General features: G+C 36.8%; 2 protein-coding genes across 12 annotated transcripts in view; one reads left to right on the top strand and one right to left on the bottom strand.

The window, feature by feature from the left end:
• Positions 1 to 66: 66 nt before the first annotated feature.
• On the bottom strand, positions 67 to 2,566 carry LOC141909114 (monocarboxylate transporter 9-like). Of its 7 annotated transcripts, none has more exons than XM_074799489.1 (6): positions 2,507 to 2,528; positions 2,316 to 2,418; positions 1,967 to 2,209; positions 1,732 to 1,872; positions 645 to 1,436; positions 68 to 531 (listed from the first exon to the last, which is right to left on the bottom strand). In XM_074799489.1, the coding sequence occupies exons 3-6, from the start codon at positions 2,181 to 2,183 to the stop codon at positions 347 to 349; spliced, it is 1,335 nt and encodes a 444-aa protein (XP_074655590.1). In that variant the 5' UTR covers positions 2,184 to 2,209; positions 2,316 to 2,418; positions 2,507 to 2,528; the 3' UTR covers positions 68 to 346. The 7 variants fall into 7 exon arrangements, with proteins under 7 accessions (XP_074655592.1, XP_074655593.1, XP_074655590.1 ...); XM_074799490.1 differs by having other exon boundaries at positions 2,489 to 2,519; XM_074799491.1 differs by lacking the exon at positions 2,507 to 2,528 and adding an exon at positions 2,550 to 2,566 and having other exon boundaries at positions 67 to 531; positions 1,967 to 2,418.
• A 336-nt stretch (positions 2,567 to 2,902) lies between these two features.
• The window catches only part of LOC141909113 (uncharacterized), a 39,185-nt gene continuing 31,420 nt past the window's right edge, over positions 2,903 to 10,667 (top strand). For 3 of the 5 annotated variants that reach the window (XM_074799487.1, XM_074799483.1, XM_074799486.1), the window contains exons 1-3: positions 2,903 to 3,037; positions 4,737 to 4,784; positions 10,245 to 10,315. In XM_074799487.1, the coding sequence (XP_074655588.1) occupies positions 2,973 to 3,037; positions 4,737 to 4,784; positions 10,245 to 10,315 (184 nt within the window). In that variant the 5' untranslated portion in view covers positions 2,903 to 2,972. Of the gene's footprint in view, positions 3,038 to 4,736; positions 4,785 to 7,798; positions 7,807 to 10,244; positions 10,316 to 10,667 lie in introns of those variants that run through there. The other 2 variants (XM_074799484.1, XM_074799485.1) reach the window with 2 other exon arrangements.

The raw sequence follows: 10,667 nt of genomic DNA, 5'->3' as shown, positions 1-10,667 counted from the left end.
TTTTTTGGTTTCTTCGGGCTTATGTTCAATCAAATGTGAAATCAGTTATAAAACATTTAGAAGACACTTTAAAACGCATGGCCTATAAACGATTTATAGTCGTTGGTTTAAGATATCCGTTATTATTTATTTACTGGTCGTTTTGTTCTAGTAAAAGTAAAATTGAATCAAAAAGAAATGAAATCTGATGAATGAATTCATATCGTCGTTTCGTGAAGAAGAAAGTTCATTTTTCACAAGAAAACAAAAACAAGAAAAACATTTTGTAATCTTTATTGTCGTGCCTTGGCTGACCGGCGACTGGCAACGTCATAAGACTTAGTTTTTTAAAAATAGTTTTTGCATCCTAGATAGATTTTGAAGACTCGCTACGCGTTGGAGTTACAGGCTCTATTGTATTTTCATCAGTTTGTTTCGGTTTTTTGATATGTTTTATCCATTCTGGAATCAGTATCAAAACACATAGAATCAATAAACCAGCGCAGAAATAGAACGAGATCGCGTAGTTTCCCGTTGCGTCGTAAATCCAACCTGAAAATAAATAGACAACTAGTTAAATAAGCGTTAATTAGACAAGTTTCCATTCATGAAACCTCTAGGAGCATCATCGCAACTTGAGATTATTGCTCGTAGATAAGACCTACCTGCAACAGGAGCACCGAGCAAATATCCAAATCCTCCACTGAAAAAACCATACGAATAAGACATATACAGATATTCGCTTCCAAATAGTTCCAAAAGCATCAACAAATGTAAGGCAGCATGGGCGGACATTAGAATGCCTATAGAAGCGCTGACTGTCAGGGCTGCTACATAACCCTTCATAAACGGTATAACACAAACTTGAATCGCTAGTAATGTGTTCATTATCATGTATAACGTGAATGTATCTATCATGGGATGCTTGGTTATCAATGAAACGACGATGCACGCAAAGAGTATTGATAAACCTATCGCTGATAAAGTAAATCTCGCTTGTTCAGGAGAAATTTCTAATAAAACTCTAGTTCCAGATACGATGTGTACATATATAACAGACGATGCTGCGTCTATGATAAAAATATGTATCATAAATACTACGAACATTTTCTGTTTAAACAGATCTAATTGATGAAGATCGCGAAATCGTCTGGTTTTATCACCATTGTTCTGCTCCAGTAGCGTTTCTTGGTTTTCCTCGTGTTTTGGAAGGGGTTTATTTGACCAGTGACGAAATAGAAGTCCTAGAGCGCACTGTTGAGACGCGATACCACCGATAATCAAACAGCATCCGCGCCAACCGTACTGTTTCAAACAGTAGTTTATGATAAACGGAAAAGCGAGAATACCGCTCGAACCGCTAGCTGTCCTTAAACCTTGTACAATAGCAACTTGATTTGGAAATCTATTAGCCAAATATGGTCCTATACTACAAAGGTGGAAAGTCACGCTACACCCTGAAATAAGACAAGATATCGATATTTATGAATTGATTTGAATATAAATCCCGAAGAGCTGTCAGTTGAAGTGAGGTACTGAATACCGGTATAACTGGTATCTGTAGGCAAGGCGAGGTAGGCAGGTGATAGACTAAAAGCAGGTTTCGATTGGTTTCTACCGATTCTGGGATACTCCTCAGAATACGCTCTCCCTACTCCGGAATAGCATGGCTGGTACGAGAGTTTGAAATACGGAATTGATGATCTTATTCCGGAATACGTCCAATTGAAACCTGTCGTAATTGAAGTTTACCTGCTAAAACTCGCAGTGCTATAGCCAGGTATATATTGTATACAAATGACGTCAGAGCTAAAGCGGATGCGTTGATCGTTGCAGCGAAGAAAAATACTTTGCGAAAACCAAATCTTTTTATCAATAAAGTGGCGATAGGTGCTTCATGTGAAAAGAAACATCAAGGTAATTATCTCCACAGTGATCTCACAGATACGAGTTCTAGTTTTCAAATATATTTGTCATAGGAACTTACCTCCACAACTGCTGATTCCAATAATAGCTGTACCGAGCCAAGCGGTAACACCACTTCCCTGATGAAAATAGTCCACCCATTCCGCTACCAGAATACCATCGACATAATTACCTCCAACGATGAACGAAGAGATCAAACCGGCAGATATGACAATGATTGTTTCCAATAGATTCGAGTTCCCATTTTTTGCTGCTTCGTCAACGATTGATGAAGCCATCTCAAAGTCGATATTAAAACCTTATTCTGGCAAATAAATTGTGTAATTTATACGTAAATCATGGATTCCTCGACTGGATCTGTACAGATGTATTCAGAGTCACCCTATAAATACTGTTGTCTCTCCATTTACCTGCTATCACGCGCTAGTAGCGAAAGTTCGTGATTCCTAATACACAGTGGCGGCCTCGACAGGTGAGTCTCAATATTTTCATAATCGACCAAAAAATGTAATGCTGAAATAATATATATGTATGGTAAATTTATATACCTATACTACATTGTACATCGGTACCTGTTTATTACTTATCGATGTTTCGACACCTGTTCAACGCGGTGATTCTTCTCACTATCAGCATAGGCTTACCAAGCTTTTTATAAAGTTATCGACCGACAGTTTTATCTAGGTCGTATTGCAATTGCATAAGTCGAACAAACTAAAACCTTTCTGTGCCACGACCAATTTATCTAGTACTTGAGTATTTTATTTTTCGAAATACAGCTACATTATCAAAATGAATATTCGGTCCAGTAGTCAGAAGGAAGGTTGTGTGTTCAGCATCCACGAGATAAATTGTGCCTGCATCGATCAATGGAGTATGCCCAATTAAGATAAGGGCTGCAAATGCCTGCCCTAATTTGCATATTCTCGGAGCCACCCCGCATTCTCCGATTTAGAAGCGTTCTTGCGACATGGTGCAATTTCCTAAATCAAGAAGCGGAATTTTTAAAAATTTCTGATTTTAAATCTGCGAAATGACTTAGTTTTATCAATTTTAAAGGCGTCAATATGGATTTATGCGACGGTAAACATAATGTAGAGACGAATGACGTAGTTAATGACCCGATTGAAAGGTAGGCAAGCGTTTATTTCAACTCTGAATCGGAAAATTTGAAACGTCCCGAACCCGGAAGTAAAAATCGGTTGATGATGAGAATGAGAGATGGATGGAGTCTGAGTAGAGACCGTTCAAATAAACAGTCAATTTTATATCAGTTGATATATCGTGGATAATTTTGGAGTTACTGCGATTTAGTTTTCCTTAGATGGTTGTGTATTATTGTGAATGTAAGTGCTAAATTGAATTCTCTAGCTGAGAATAGTAGTCTTTTTTCAATGTCACTTTTTATACCATTATGGCATGCACTTGAGTGAGGAGGCGATGGGTAAACACTGTATGATTGTGTTTGGGACTGATTGAAACCCATTGATTATTCTGGGTTATTTTGTTAGTCATGTAAAGCCTTGGCTCTATTAACTGTTGGTGCCCAGAAGTCTGACTTAAAAACATCACAGTTACTGTATATACCTACATTGATTGAATTTGAGTGTGGCTTTTATTAGGGTCAGCCCTATGGTTACAGCTCCAGTTGGATCGGTTTATGGAAGCTATCTCGAAACAGCATCAGGGTGAAACAGCCTATTATAGGCCCCTATCGTGGTTTGGTTAGGTTTGTAGGGCAAGGGCTTGATAGAGGTTGGGTAATTAATGGTATGCATCGATCAGCCTTTTTATTAATGGTGCATTTGATAATTAGTTTAGTTTTCGATACTTCCTGGTTGTTCAATGCATTTCCTGTCTGCCATTTTCACTGCTGTTTTTTTTTTAAATTATTAGGATGGTACCGTGTATAGCCTGTAGTAGGCCTATGACATTTAGGCCTACAAACAATCCAAATTCCTGAACCATATAGGCCCTCCATGGCCTCATAACCAACTATAATTCAAGTTTATAAGCTTACATCAGTGATACAAAACAAAAGCGAGGAAATATTAATTTTTACTGGATACAACAGTGTCGAACTATTTGTTATAATTAGTCTGAATATGAACCTATACTTAAATATTTTGATAACTTTGGCCTAAATAGAATTAGCTATTTAATTTTGTGCTGATTTAGGCTTCAGGCTAAGGCCTAGGATGTCACTAAGTATATTCATTACAGGCAATTAACATATTCACCAATAAATTAAACTTGTAAAATGATGTTGTTCAATGTCCTATTTCAATTTTGTAAATAGCTAAGAGGCCTTAACAATATCATAAACTGTTTTAGGCCAACTCAAGTCTGGTAATTATAACTTATATCTATTTTTAACCCTATTTCCTTGCTGATCCTCAGTGAAATATTCAAGTAGGGTAAAGTCAACTGAAAATATATTTCCGTAGCTGTTTCTCGCAAAAACAAAACACCTATCGAATGAGTTTTCTGGCAAGAATGGAATTTAGTATTCAAAATCGATTTGTAGCCTTATCATAAAGCAGAGCCGAAGGGTTGATTTTTTCTAACTATGCCTACATCAGATCTGTCTGGAGGACGTCCCTGCTTAAAATGTATTCTCCATACTGTCTACCCGGTACGTGAATGGTTTTTCTGATAACTTTTCAATGAGTCCTTCGGTGAAATACTTGGCTTATATTCCTCGACATTTGACTAGCTACACTTTCAATGTACACTATGAAAAGTATATGGCTTGCCATTTGAGTTCTTTAGGTGGAGTATTATTCAAATCGTTATTTCTAAATCGATGGATTTTTTGTTGTCGTCATTAGACGAATGGATTACTGGAGACCCGTTCATCAATCTGTACAGAATTTGAGGTATGGCGTATTTCGTTTGAGCTAGTGATGGCTTTGAAAGATAATCTCTCAGTCTTAGCTTAGATCAGAGAGAGATAATTCATATTCAGATTATTTCTAAAATTCTTCCAAAAGGTTTCTGAAAAATTTATTCAGGACAATTTACACCTGCTGCTGTTGCTGCTGCTCTTACATCAGAAATCTATTCATATCCAAGAAAAAAATATAGGCCCTATGTATAGTCTATAAAAGAAAGAAAATATTACATCCCTAAATGATGAAATCAGAATTGAAGAATGATAGATCATTGATGAATCTACTGTTTTATTGTTAGAAGCATCTGTTTTTTTCAACTGTTTGGTCAATTTATATCTAAGATTTCAAGATAATATTTTAAGATTTGACTTTCGCAGAATTTGCTCCACACGAAATATGTATCTTCAGTTGAGATCATATGAAAACAATGTCGGAAATCAAATTGGAAATTTGAACTGTGTCTAGGTTATTGAGCTTTCGTTTTCCATGGTCAGGTGTACAATGGGCGCTCTTGAAAACAAGTCACTGCAATAGTGGTGTCTATTTGTGTCAAAAACCTGTCAACGCTAATGACCATTACAGACACTGCATCATCAATAAATAGATAATTACAGTATATCTGTTTAGGTGGGGCCCTGATTGTCAGGGATTACAGTAATCAAGAAGTCAGTTTATACTGACAGAAATCTATTCTATGAATGTCTGGTTAGGCCTAGTCTCCTTTTTATTTCCGAGATCGTACTAATTACAGATCAATGTCGTAAGTAACCATTCGTAGATTGAAGATGTGTTCAGCACATTTTCTTTTATAGAATTAAGCGTTTTTAAACTATTTTCATTTTTGATCAGACTTAGATCATTTTCAAAACTACATCGATTCATTTGAATTAGACAGTCACTTGTCTATTGAAACCAGCCTAGATTTTCCTCTTTGGTATTCGCTAATGAGCAAATGTCTCTTTATGTATCTGTAAGAAGCGAAATTTCAGCTAATTCCTAATTTTTAGCATTCATCCGTAAATTGCAAGTCAGTCATAACATAGTAATGTTTGTAAGTTATTTTTATCATCATAGCACATGTTTGCATGCGTGTGAAGAGAGGCAAACTCCTCAGTTCACTGCTGCTGCTGCTGCTGCTGCAGAATCATTTCATTAGACGTTTATCATCTTTGTTCAGATTGATATTACGTCTCTGATGTGGAAGTTCCTGTATAAATAGCACACAGTGCCACGCTTAGCAATAACAGCAATATGGATTCAAAATCTTAGGAGTAAGCGCAGTAACTGTGATTTCAATTTTTGAAATTTTCAAAACGCAATAAAACAGTCAAATGTTATTTGGGTAAGGATTCTGGTGTAAGTAAACAATATTCACGATAGGCCTAGTCATAGTTAAATGACTCTACACAGTAAATATTGAGCATGTCAAGTCATAATTTCTCCTTTTTTTAAATTGATATTTTGTCCAATCTTAGTGTTCATCTGTGGCATCTGTCTGTTCGATGGTATTCTTCACCGAATCCTTATTTTGGTTTTCGCGCAGGTATCAAGGCTCCAAACCATAACATTCATATTTGAACTTTGTTAAGCGGTTATCGATTATCTTATCGTCGAAGAAAGTTTACAACTGAATAGTCGGAACCCACATAAGCCGATAGCAATCGCGATCTTTTATTGAAACAGAAAATGAAAATTCCACGCTTGTGACTAAAGTTTTATCGATAAAATTTTCCCTGAAAACCCTGAAATTAAAACCCAATCAAAATAGTTGCCCTGAAATTTTACGGTAAAATTAAAGATATTAAACTGATACGTGAAACAGTTTAAATTCATTTTTGTTTGTTCTCTGTATTTCTAGAAATGAGTTGATGTTTTGCGATGAGCTTCCTTTAGGGGTACCCTTTAAATTATATGGTTTATTTTGGGGTGCCCCTCATTCTAGTTTTGTCATGTTTACTCGTAGCGATGGCGCGAAGACCTTCATTCGATAAAGCCACAACTAAAACAAGTTTATTACCTTCGAAACGATTGGAATTTCATACTACGACAATTGGTTATTGATTATTTATGAGAGGCTATCAGCGCTGTGATATTAATTAATCATTGAACTCACTGACTGGAAATCACGTTGATTTCGTATATGCAGTTTATAGTTACTGTCTTGATCTTTGTACTTCGAGGTTACCTTACTGTCTGCCGCCAACAACAATTTCTCGGGACATTTTAAGATCTATTTCGGTATTTCTGAAATTCTACTGGTACTCACTGGAGGAATTGGATCTTATCATTCTTACTTATCTGGATTTGGCTTCTGTGCGATGATTTAAGTGATTCGTTAGTTTTTGGATTTCTGAAATTCCATTTTTAACGCGGTTTCTATCGAATGCTTAACTCCAGTAATTGTCGTTGACTGCGATCATTTCTATTTAGATGTAGAGTATTTAGTTTAGTTATGGTATTTTCATTCGGTCGACGTGTTGTCGCAATAATGAAATGTGACTAAAAGGATTTATCTTACGACCCGATACGAAACACTTTTAAAACGCGAGTAGATTTATCTCAAGTTGAAAACAACGTCTCAAGCGATAAAAACACTGTTGAACTTAGTGGATTTTTTCAGAGTTTTGTGGCACATCGGTCGATCGGTCTGTCAGTACTTACGAATGTATCACACATATCTATATACATACGAATAGTTCGACTCACTGCGGGTTAGAGTTGAGAGGTGTTGAAATTTCAGCCTCCTGTGATTACATGAAGTCGTTTGACAGCTCGCACTGAAAGCGAATTAGCGATATATTTGAATAGATGGATGTATATTACTACGGACAACCAACAGGATCCAGTTAGCGTGTCTCCTCTATAGATGAATCCTGTATAGAGTATGTACAATATTATTGATTATATATTATCGAGGATAGAGTGACTGATAACGCGGAAACTTTAATCCATCTGTGATGGTGATGACTGGTGAGGTATTATAGAGTTCTAAGATGCGTCGATACAGGTACGTACCCCCCCCCCCCCCCTACTGATTGGAACTATTCGTTTAGTCGGCCGCTCCTGATGAACCAAGAATTTTTGAAAAATTCAAGATCCGGTTGGTCTCAACTGCTCTTTATTCTAAACTTTTGTGGCTTAACTGGAGAAGATTGCGTCGCGTGGAAGAACCCTCCAGTTTCAACCCCCACAACCCTGAGTTATTCTTCTTATGAAGCATGTAGTTAGGGACCTTACCTTAGGGACCCATGACAGTTAGGGACCTTACTGATTTGGTTGTTTGGGGCTTGATTCAATTCAACTAAGAAATGAAGGATGAAAAGAATTCCTGGTTCCGAGTGAAGACAGTTTTTTTTTTTTTTAAATGAACATTTTTTTTCCATTATTGTTCGGTTATTGCTATTTTATTTTTATATTTTCACTCATTCGTTTTTAATTTTATTTTTTGCTTCAAATTTAACAAAAATATGTTTCTCAATCTACCCTATACGAAAGGTTTTTCATTTGATCCGAATTAATTCTTAAGAAAAATGTTTAAAAGAATGCTTCTTCGTGTATCCGAGAATTTTCCATTGCCTTTTAATTTCCCTAGAGAGATCAGTTCACGTGTGTTCATGTGTACTACCAGGTACTTAAATTAGCATCATGACTAATTAAAACGGTGACACATCAGTATTTCCTGTCAGTATTTGTGAAACAATTCAATACAGGGCTGACCTGTAACAAACCTGTTAGTATAGGAAATCTATGTTATGTAAATTCTCTTGATTTTACCAGCAATGTTTATAAGTGGTCTCCTTATCTTCGTCCTTAAACCGTGTATGATGAGGTCACCGCATATTTATTGAAATACCTGTAGAGTAGTAGAACATATGTAACAAATTGTTGACTACGTTTATGACTGTAGAGATATGAAGCCAAATTCTGGTTGCACTTGGATCCGATCGAATCGTCTGCGATCGATAAGATGTTACTGAGGGTTTAATGAGGGTCTTAATGTCATTTCTTTCATATTTCAATGAAGCGTTACTGACATAAAATTCAATTTGTTACTGATAGCACTTTTCAGAGTTTTGCAGTAATGTGTACCAAGTTACACAGAGTCTAGTATGAAATATCTTTGTAAAGCCTGACGCACAATTTTGCGGTTATTGCCAGGCCAATGATAACTACTAGCACACTACTAGCACACTACTAGCACACTACTAGCACACTACTAGCACACTACTAGCACACTACTAGCACACTACTAGCACACTACTAGCACACTACTAGCCCTGGGCGAACTGAGGCAAAATATTCAACATATTTGATATCGATTGATGAATAAAACCCGCAATTGATGAAAAACTGTAAGAGGACCTGAACGTTTTGAAATCAAGCGCTACGAGCGACTTTATAAACTGAATCAGTGACTTGTCTGCATCAAAAACTAACATATTTGATATATTGTCCGATGCTGATTGAATAGGCCCCGGTTAGTAAAGTGCACTCGTCCAATTTCATTAACTATGAAACAGCCTCGTGAAAGAAAAGCCGATAAAATGGGGATGTGTTAAAATAAAGTATGTATTTGATTTCATTAGCGTTTACAACATGTACAGATACAGTCAGAGATACAGTCAGAGATACAGTCAGAGATACCGTCAGATACCGCATCAATTATTAAAATGAAAAAAATATACATATACTCCTGTAAGAGCCACTCAGTAGGCAGCATTTGAAATATTTCCTGCACTTTTAGAGATGTGAGTTGCTTAATGATTCTATTATTGTTTAAACGTGAGAGTTTAGTTGCATTAGAATAAATCAGATGAAAATGAATTTGGCGGTGCCATCCCTAGAAGTTGTGTAACTATTTTGTGCATGCCGGTTGGATATTCTTGAAGGTTCTGTTTAAAGCTCGCGCAGGCCAGATCATTTATCCAGATGCTGATGGTCATTTTCATCATTACTTATAGTATATTTATTGTATCACGAAGTCAAACCTACTTAATCCAGATCAGTTTAATCCAGATCTCAATCTATTTGAGATATGCTATAGATCGTTTTCAATTCAATGTATCTCGGAACTCATTGTCCTCGCAGGGATTTAACCTTAAATTATTGTTAGACTGCTGCTGCATGTGGACAATACCCAGGATATTTTAAGTGGGGGTTTGAATTTCTCTCAAAAAGGGCCAAATAGTACGAACTAACGTTATACTTAGAGGATCAAGCTGTCGTCCTTCTCGATAATGTACTATTTTTCAAGTCTCAATTTTTGTCATAGTGGAAACGTTGCATAATTGATGAAGTAAAAAGTATTTTTCTCATTTGAGATAGGGCACTAAGGCCCATGAATAGGGCGCTATAGCCCATGGGGGTCACCCATGTGCAGTACGAAACTCTGCATTCTAATCACAGCACATCATCGATCATTGAAAGTGATATTTTTTGTTCCAGGTCACAACCGGAATCTCTAGCCGATGTATCATTTGGTTCACACCTCGAATATCCTGATGGATCAATTCCTAGTAAGAGTCCACAGAACGAGTATCAGTTCCGACCAAGTGGATGGTTGTTCCAAGATTTGATCATTCCTCACCCAGCAGAGATTCGAACCTGATGGCATCGAGACTCGCCACGGTACGAAACCTGCGCACCCGGTCTAGTGTGAAAGGGTTTCGTGCCGCGGCTAAATCTAGCGATGCATTCAGGTTCGAATCCCTGTCGCGGAGGAGGATGTGGTTTAATCATGGATAGCTATGGATAACTTGTATAACTTGGTTATAATTTCCTTGTAAATAAAGATCAGATATCTCGAGAAAAAAAAATATGTAGCTTCACAAAACTCGATGCACTATTTTCACTTGTTTCATCACTAGA

This window comes from Tubulanus polymorphus, chromosome 7 (assembly GCF_964204645.1).
Source record: "Tubulanus polymorphus chromosome 7, tnTubPoly1.2, whole genome shotgun sequence".
NCBI classification, from domain to species: domain Eukaryota; kingdom Metazoa; phylum Nemertea; class Palaeonemertea; order Tubulaniformes; family Tubulanidae; genus Tubulanus; species Tubulanus polymorphus.
Note: the sequence above shows the minus strand (reverse complement) of the source record. Positions and strands in the feature narration are given on the sequence as shown.